The 9,874-nt window shown below is 37.7% G+C and overlaps 1 protein-coding gene across 2 annotated transcripts; it reads left to right on the forward strand.

The window, feature by feature from the left end:
• The first annotated feature begins 321 nt into the window (after positions 1–321).
• Positions 322–9,759, forward strand: LOC136258968 (solute carrier family 35 member F2-like). Of its 2 annotated transcripts, none has more exons than XM_066052362.1 (7): positions 322–496; positions 4,909–5,206; positions 6,020–6,179; positions 7,107–7,263; positions 7,653–7,705; positions 8,367–8,521; positions 9,339–9,759. In XM_066052362.1, the coding sequence occupies exons 1-7, from the start codon at positions 474–476 to the stop codon at positions 9,645–9,647; spliced, it is 1,155 nt and encodes a 384-aa protein (XP_065908434.1). In that variant the 5' UTR covers positions 322–473; the 3' UTR covers positions 9,648–9,759. The 2 variants fall into 2 exon arrangements, with proteins under 2 accessions (XP_065908434.1, XP_065908435.1); XM_066052363.1 differs by having other exon boundaries at positions 4,968–5,206.
• The last annotated feature ends 115 nt before the right edge of the window (positions 9,760–9,874 follow it).

The following is a 9,874-nucleotide window of genomic DNA, read 5'->3' on the forward strand; positions in this document are numbered from 1 at the left end:
TTCCAAATGATCAGAATGAACTGGCTTGACATTTTCCAAACTGAACTCAGTCACAAAAATGAGGTTGTAATGGCTTTACTTAGTATAGCTAGCTACATTGTCATCAAACAGAAAACTGCCAAAGATGTTAGGTGAGCCAATCTTTGCTCTAGATCTGTGAACCAGTTTTCCATCACAAAAACAGTTTTTCAGTGACACACATGTTAATAAAGTTTTCCACATTTTTATAGACTTCTGCATCTCACCAAGACTATGCGGAAATTCGATTGTGGGTGTCGAACGTTTAATTTAGAATTTTCTAAATAAAGGCGCATCAAAATTAATTATTAGACCTTGAGGCTCGAGAACGGTGGTAGGCAAGGACAGTCCATCAAGCCCGGGTAAAAAAAAAAAAAAAGAACGCTACTTTTGAACAGTTGAGAAAATCGTGATATTGTGTAATGAATACTTCACTGCTTCATGTGTAGAAAAAGATGGAATGCTTTTCAAAGTGGAGGTACGCTCTCTTCATAATGTGTAGTCACGTGTTAACATAGATAAGGACTATATTATCTATGGTGTTAATAATGCATCTATCAATGTCACGCCCCACCTACCCCAGGTCGGACAGCAGGTGGGGATTTGTCACCCGAAGTCGTCCCCAGGGTAGGGGCATTTGCGACACGAATAACCGATACTCACCATATGTGACCCGGTCTGCGAAAAGGGCTCTTATAGCCTTTCCAATTGCATATATATGGTAACCCATAACTTGACTGGTGAATATGGTACAAGCCTACAATTTGGTCACTCAACAACCCTAACCTGGCAGTAGCTGTGGGTGTAATTACATGGTGATAGCTTTAGTAGATTAGGAGTTATGATTAGCCAAACATGGATAATTGGAAAGGCTATAAGAGCCCTTTTCGCAGACCGGGTCACATATTGCTTTTTTTTTTTTAGCTCGGGAATCACTAGCAATACTCACCATAATTTATTATTGCTAGTGATTCCAGAGGTAAATAGTACGAATTAGTAGGGGATTTGTAACTTGAAGTTGTCCCTAGGGGTGGGGAATTTGTTGTTTAGCTTTTGCAAATCCCCACCTCTGCCCGACCTGGGGTAGGTGTGGCTTGACATTGATAGGCGCATAATATGATGTATTAAGTGTTGTACTTCGCTGTACTCTTTATCTGTGCTGGAAGTTGTGTCAATTCTATGCCGATTATTTGATTAAAGTAAACCAAGGGGTGTAAATATTTAACAGTATTACTATAGTCTCGTGTAGCCAGACCGCTTTTTTCTTTTGTGTGGGTCCCGATGCCCACACAAAAGAAAAAAAAGTGGTCTGGCTACGTGAGACTAGTATTACTATGGGTACAGAAGCACCAGAAAAATTTTGGCTACTGTTGTTGAGAATATTTGGTAGCTATGTAGTGGCTGGCATTCTTGCATGGTCACAACCCCATCATCTTATTCCAGAGGAGTTACCACACATGTTAAGTACTATCGAAACGAATTTGTGTTAATCGCATACTCTGACTTCTAAACTGATGCTTAATCTGACTTTACGGGTTACGGAGACCTGAATACATTTTCCAGTGTTCTATTGTTGCTCCATTTTATGCAGTAAACTCCTCATCATGTGACAATGTCTCCACCTGTATCAAACCACTGGGGTTCAGTGGGATTCATTGCACCATTAAATTATACATAAGAAAAGCTGTCAATTGGCGCCTAATTTTCAATGAAACCCTCCTAAAGTTTTTTAAATTGCTCTAGACAAATCATATGAGCTCATGTGAGTATGTCGTATGTCCTATTCCATCTTATGGCAATCTGCCATAATGTAATGCTCTTAAGGGTCGTGTGCATCCAACACTTGACAACCAGTGCTGGTGGTTGTGGCAAGGGCAGTCAATGTATCTCTAGAAACTGTACTAGAACACACAAACTTGCCGATTCTGCTGCACATTGTAGTGGGATTAGATATATACTTAGTTTCTTATTTTTTGTTTCTCTTTCTTGCCAGCATCATTTTGACCAAGTCACCTTGATCAGATTTCAGTATTGCTGCTGTTAATCTTGTGTGCCAAATTTTTTTCAATGTTGAACAAGCTACTTGTAAAATCCAGGCATCCATGCAGTCAGTGCTATCCTTTTCTAGCTACGTAGGCAATTAATGAACCATGTGTTTATATTAATGCTATGGTAATTAAATTTTGGAGAGTGTTTCGTAATTCATAAATTATTTTGTAATTCAGTAGTCATGATGCTATGCTCTGATAAGGAAGCATAACTCGAACAACCCACACATAAGTATCTTCTCAACTTATTTTATAGTGTCTATTGTGTTTTCTCATGTAAATTCGTTCCAGAATGCCTTAAAGCTACCTTTTATTTTCATTTACGTATGTATGGGCAGGAGCTTATGAGGCGGCGAAGGAGCATGAAACTTACACCACTTGCCAGGTGCCATCACAATCCAAATCGTTGCCGAATAGTTTCCATATAAGGAAAATACAATATTGTTGTTTGAAGCCATATACGAAATTGCGTGTGACCAGTGACACATGGCAATGGTAAAGTTGGCTGAGTCTTCCTCGAGGTCTTTCTCTTCTTTGATGGTGGCGAACTCATCTCTACTTTGTGCAGCTGGATCGCCATTTGCGCGTGACGTAAAACAAACAGTGATGTAATTTGGATTGTCATGAAACTCAGTTTCATGCTCCTTCGCCGCCTTTGGCGGCTCATAAGCTCCTGGTATGGGACATGAGGCCCTTCACCTTAAAGAAATCTGTTAATTCTGGTAGCCTACAAGACTAGGCACCATTTTTTGTTTGTTTATGCCCATAGATAGCCCATTATGAAAGACATTGATAACGTCTTTGGGAACTCTCTTTACCCGTATTTCAAACTGGCACAGATAAACCACCTCAAAGTGATACCAGAAAGGTTAATACTGGAACCTTCATTAGGTTACTTTTAGCATAAGTCAATTTTGCTCACTTGGAAAGGCAAACAAATTATACAAACAAACAAACAAAACTACACATTATGTACATACAAACAGTCAAACACATGCACACATTTTTCAGAAAACAACTTCAGGAAACCAGGCCTGGGGCTGGTTGTGGTCGCTTACTTGGTATAAATCTCCTACATATTGACAGTATAGCCTTTTACTAACCTTTACTACAGTGACAGATAGTCTTGTTGTTGTGATATGCAATACTGAGTTCAGCAATAAGAATTACCCACTTACAAACCTGTGAGTGAGACCACTGGCCTGAATAATGTAATGTCTGTAAATACTTAGTTAAGTAATAGAATATCCTGTTAGCAAACATTGGTTTGAAATCCTGCTATTCCCTCTCTCCTAAAATAATGATTATGTAGATTTTGTCATCAGCAAGGTTATAATAATTATGTCAGGGTTGAAGCAGCCATCAGCATCACCAGTTTTCAGTGATCATTCACTGAGGTAGTAGTCTAGTAGACTGAAGGTTATTGAGCAGGTCTTCAGTAAGGATTTTATGTAAACACTGCAAAAAGAAATTGTTGGCTTTATAGTTCGTTACACAATCACTGAACATCAGTCACCATACGTGACCGAATTTTGGAAAACCGTCGATATACGCACAATAGTACTTTTGTAATAAAACGCATTTAAAAACTATGGGTAAAAAATGCAAGCTCCAAAAAAAAAATTATACAAGTTTTTATCGCCTCACTGGCGGGCGAATTAAGCCTTCCATGGATAAATCCTGGGCATCATCGTGTTCACCTGTTCATAGGGAGTACAAAAATCTTTGTTTCATCTCCATACATGAAAGGATTTCAAAGTTACAGACATTTTTTTACGTTGCGGTGACGAAATAATTTACCGACGATCGTTTTTCAGTGAATTTGCCTTCCTTCTCAAACACAGAAGCATGCCTGGGGAAAAAAACTATACCTTGGTGGATGCAAATTCATGGCGAACACAATGAGCAAAGATTCAATTCCGTATGTCATTGTATCAGTAAGTTATGATGGTTTATGTAGCGCCTGGTGATTCTTTTCTCGATAGCTTCTGTACATATCAATTTATTTGCTCATCCGGCTGTCTAGTGCTGTATTTCCAATGCTGCTTAACTTAGGAAGCTGAAACTTAGCTAGTCCATTCCTCTGTCCCTGTAGAAAACATAAAACTAATAAAATCCATTTTGAAAATTGTGCGGATATCGACGGTTTTCCAAAATTAGGTCACATATGCTGCTCCCACATCCAACCCAGCTTTGACCCTGTAGTATAATAACTTTTCCATTTTAAGAAACTGCATTGTGCACCAGTATATCATGTAGGTGTTTCCAGGAATTAACATTTTCCTTGCATATATTTTTAGCTATTTGTGTAGTTTCATTATGGTTATGATTACTATTTATTCAATCTGACCAAATATCAGTTCTCAGTTCAATAGACGACACAGAAAGGATATAAGGTGAGCTGTAAAAATCAAACTTTCTAAAAGGCTGTAAGACTGGTTTTCGCAGACCTGGCCACATATACGGCTGTATTTGTAAGTTGTGAGCATTAATAAGAGCCTGTTATCACTGTACAATTTTAATTTTAATTTTGAATTATGCACATACGTACCTACCTCAAAGTTGAGTGTAGAGCACATAAGACAGAGTGAAAAACTACAAAGTATTACAGTCTAATGTAAATCAATCTTTCTGTTGTTACCACTGTGTAGCTTCTAAAGCTCTCGACTTCAAGGGTTGAAACTTCAGTTGACCCCTTTAGCTTTCGGGATAAAGGAAATACAATTAGAAAAATGCACCAGTGTGGGGTTCCTGCAGATCCGGTCACATATGTTATGTATTTTATATGTTTAGCATGTGACAAGTATTTATAATATTATGTTGATTTGGGTTTGTTTTGTAGGTTAGTTCTACTGACTCTGATATTTGGCCAGATGTTGGCATTTGTAATGTGTGGCACAGGTGTATTCACGCAGTTACTACAGATCAACTATGATGTAGAAAACATTTCCACATTCCAGACATTTCCTAACTATATTTTACTCTTCCTAACATTTGGAGTATCACTAGCATGCAGAGGTGATATCGACAGAGTGATCAGAGAACACTGGTGGAAGTATATTCTAGTAACAATCTTAGATCTTGAGACAAACTATCTATATGTGGTGGCCTATCAGTATACCACTATTGCTAGTGCTCAGGTATGCGGGATTGTTTGTGTGTGTGTGTGTGCATGTGAGTGTGTGTGCGTGCGTGCGTGCGTGCGTGCGTGCGTGCGTGCGTGCGTGCGTGCGTGCGTGCGTGCGTGTGTACATGACATCCATGTGTGTATACTGTTATGTCTGTATACTGATAGTATGCTTGTGTGAGTACATTACCATGATATTCTGATTGAACAGTCGCTTTGAATTCCACTGATTTGAATAGTCAGTATGTGATCACCTGAGCCTGGGCCCATCAAATATAGTACTATCAAAGAGGTGAACATGTGCAATGGTTTTGTACTCTAACAAGCACGTTTTCATGTTGTAAACATGTTTGCATGCCTGCATGGGAATATTTTCAAAGCCTCACAATTCACTGTTCTCACTGAATGAAGAGTGAGCGGCACATGTACAATTTTTGCTGGGCACCAAAAGTTTTCTCATAGTTTGAATGGCAGCAATATTGCTAGTCCACTCCAGTCACTGCTTGAATTGAAACAAAAAAAACTGCTGAAGCTGTCTACTGGTCTTCCGTGCCTCAGTGTTTTTGAATTCACTGCAAGATTCACTGCTTGTTGCTCAGCTTTGCTTGTGACGAAAAGAGATTATTGACATTAAAAAATACTATTTTCATTACTCAATGACAAAGGTGGAAAAAAAATTTTAACATGAAAAATTTTACTCATGAAAATTTCTTGCAGCTTATATTTCTAGAAATACGGTTGATACATACATACATAATGAAATGCTGTATCTGACAGAATTAATATACTGCAAGTACAGGCTGTATATTCTTATCTTTTTACTCAGGCTATCATCAATGGAGTTACTATACTTGCTACAGTGATGCTGTCATTATTATTCTTGAAAGTGCAATACAAAATAGTACACTACATTGGATCATTGATTTCTATTGTTGGAATAGTGTTGCTTTTTCTTGCTGATTCTGAAGGGAACAACTCTTCACAAGGTACGTTGTGTGCATAATCAATTATCCGAATGTCAAGTAATCAAGCAGTCGATTGTCTAAATGTTAAAATGACATTGCAGTTAAAATGTTTTGTCTACAGGTTTATGCTCTATTAGAGTAATTGAACTCAGTTCTGTATTTAAATGAATGGCTGTTTTTTGATCGTACATACGTTTCGGTTATACAAACACACCTATCCCCATATTAGTTTGGACAATGACTCTCAACTGTGTAGTGAAGAAGATATGCACCACACGACACCTTAACATCTATGGTTGTTCTATTAGAGTAAATACTGTACCTGTATTTTCTTTGGAAAATTTCTTTTGCAAAAGTTTCACAAAAGTTGCAGAAGTAACTACCATGACACAGACATCTTGGTCAACTGAGCAATCAAGTAGTTACCCACTACACTAACAAGGAGAATAAATATGAAACACAGTAGTGTCTCTGTTGCTATCTCTACAGTGATTGTATATTTTAATAAGTAAGTAACATTATTCATATTAACACATGGCTTCAATATGACTTTAAAATGCAAGGCTGAAAGCTACAAACAGGGTAGCATTAACCAAAACTGTGGCTATGTGACTAAACGTCCTGCTATGATGAAGATATTAAATGACAATGTGTAGTAATGTACATGTAATGAATAACTTTGTACATTAAAGTTACATACATGCATCACAAACCATAGCACACACACACACACACACACACACACACACACACACACACACACACACACACACACACACACACACACACACACACACACACACACACACACACACACACACACACACAATACGTATCACTGTTTCATTAAGTGTTAAAAGTCTGCAACATTCTGACTAGGTAATAAACTGGTTAAATTGTAATAAAAGTGTTTAATGATTTTCTATTTTTCTTTTCGTTTTCTTGTAGGAAGAAATGAAGTTTTAGGTGATGCACTTTGTGTGATAGGAGGCCTGACCAATGCTATTGTGTTTGTGATTCAGGAGTATATGATAAAGGCCAGCTCCATACGGGAATACCTGGGGATGGTGGGGATAGTTGGAGTGTGTCTATCTTCAACACAAGTGTAAGTATCTGATTACGTGTGCCACACACACACGCATGCACGCACGCACGCACATGCACACACTCACACACACACACACACACACACACACTCACACACACACACACACACACACACACACACACACACACACACACACACACACACACACACACACACACACACACACTACACACACACACACTACACACACACACTACACACACACACACACACACAAACACACACACAAAAACACACACACATATGTACAGTATACACTGTATAAGCACGTTCACATCAAGTTGATGCCTGATAAAGTCAATACCATTTATAAGCTTCCTACGTAGTTCTTGCTTACAATTATGTAAGTACCCTCAGAGTTTTAAGTGATATGTATATTTTCTTAGGTGTGTATTAGAAAGACATAGTGTGGCAGAAATTCAGTGGAGCTGGCCAGTGGGTATGTTCATCACACACAACACACAAATATGTGCACATGCACTTTTTAATGTATAGTTATTACTTGCAGGTATAAGTGTACAGTACTGTTTTATTGTGCTGCTATAAATAAAATAGCTACCTACATGTGCAGCTTTTAAAAGGTACCATAGAGGAAAACCTTTGTTACGAATTTGGCGATTTGCTACAAATTTGCCAAACCGTCAATAACGTACTGGTAGTATAGCATATTGTGATGGTATAGCATATTGTGATGGTGTAGAAAAAGCTCTCACAGATTGGTTAGCCATTCTGTAATGATCAGACAATTTCATAGGACAATTTGTATACAATGTGACTGGCCAGTATGCATATAAGCCCTATATTACATTTTACCAGAAGTAGCCAATGGCTGACTGTGTTATGTTTATGTGCATAAAATAAATACTGTTAGTGTGTGAGGATACTGTGTATTTAAGACACCTGGGACCAATTAAAAGTGTCCTAATTTTCCAAGTGTTGTAATTTTCTAGGTCAATTTACATGCTAAGGGATACTTTGCGACCTTAACTAAGTGTCCAGGTTACTCACATGTTGTCATTTTCAGGTGTTCTGATAAACAGATTCCACTATACGTTCATACAGACATGTACGTATGAACATACATATGCATTTTTTTTTAGCATTGAGTTTTGCTGGATACGTTGCATGTCTGTACCTGGTGTACATCCTCTGTGCTGTACTACTGCAGATAGCTAGTGCTGTGATATGTAATCTGTGTATCCTATCTGCCAATGTGTACAACCTTGTGTTTGGAATCCTCCTCTTCAGCAACATAGTGAGTAATCTCTAAGAAACGTGCATTATTTGTTTGTACTGTTTGTATACGTACAAATTTTTGAGGGACGTAATTTTCGCGGATTTTGCTTGTCCACGGAATTTTCATCCTCAAAAGTAATGATTATCAGGATTGGCTGATTGCTGTATATAATAGGTATTATGAATGAGGAACAAGTGATGCTCGAAAAGGGAACTGTGAAAATCCTGAAAATTATTAATCTGTGAAAATTATATACTTCGACAATTTGTATTATACAGTAGTCATACAATTGTCGTTAAAAATTCTTCTGTTTACAGATATCATAGTAGTAGCAGCATAATACTTTTTTCATCAGTGATAGTAGCTATAAGTCCTGCCACCATTATAGTTTATAACAGTACCCTGACCTTCTTTCAAGACGTAAACGTAGTACTTACACTTAAGCATGTAGAAATTAATGCACATACTGCACCAGTTAAATAAGTATGCCACTGCTGATTGTGTAGCTACTAATCTTTATTAGTCGAAAATACAATCCGTTGCAAAATAAACTATTGATAGGACCCTGATCTGTACTCAATGGCAGTACTTACAGTATTTGGCTGCCACTGGAGTAGGAGGGATATCTAACATTGTAGTAAAGTATGCCATTTGTATGGGCTCAGTCAACTGACTGTGCAATTGCTGAGCCATAATAAAATCCCCAGCAACTTGAAATTTTTACTAGGAATTTTTGTTTGTGGCTAACCACCTTGAATCCTTATAAAAGAATTTTATCCACATCTTTGAATGTGGTGTACTGCATACATTCTTTACTACTGGAATTTTTATTTAGTTTTCTGGTTTCTATCTGGCGGCATTTGCATTCCTCCTACTTGGTTTGGTGATATATAACACAAGGGTAGCTCCTAGTGCAGATAAAGACCAGTCACCTTTTACACTCATCTACTGGCAATCATACTGTAACTCACTGTGGTGTGAATGGAGATGTGTTTGTAGAAAGAGTGATCCTGAACTAGCACCACTGTTAAATGGAACTGGAAGTGGTGTGAATTCTGAAAGAACTGAAGAGCTACAGTCACCACAACCTTCAGTATCTGATGATACTAACTTGGATGATAAGAAAACAATACCAGTGATGTAGTTGTGTCCTAGGTTGATTAACAAATTATTTATAAATTTTTAATGAAGAGCACGTATTTTTTGATATTTATTGTTTATTCTGTACAGTGTACTGAATGAATATTTGAAATTAGCATCTCTTATACGTAGCTAATGTAGATACCACATTTTAAGAAAACCAGTGGGCGTACGGTGCTATGTTATGTGCAGCAATGAAATATATTCATCCATGAAAAGTGCTTTTAAGTT

Source organism: Dysidea avara, chromosome 6 (genome assembly GCF_963678975.1).
Source record: "Dysidea avara chromosome 6, odDysAvar1.4, whole genome shotgun sequence".
In the NCBI taxonomy this organism is placed as follows: domain Eukaryota; kingdom Metazoa; phylum Porifera; class Demospongiae; order Dictyoceratida; family Dysideidae; genus Dysidea; species Dysidea avara.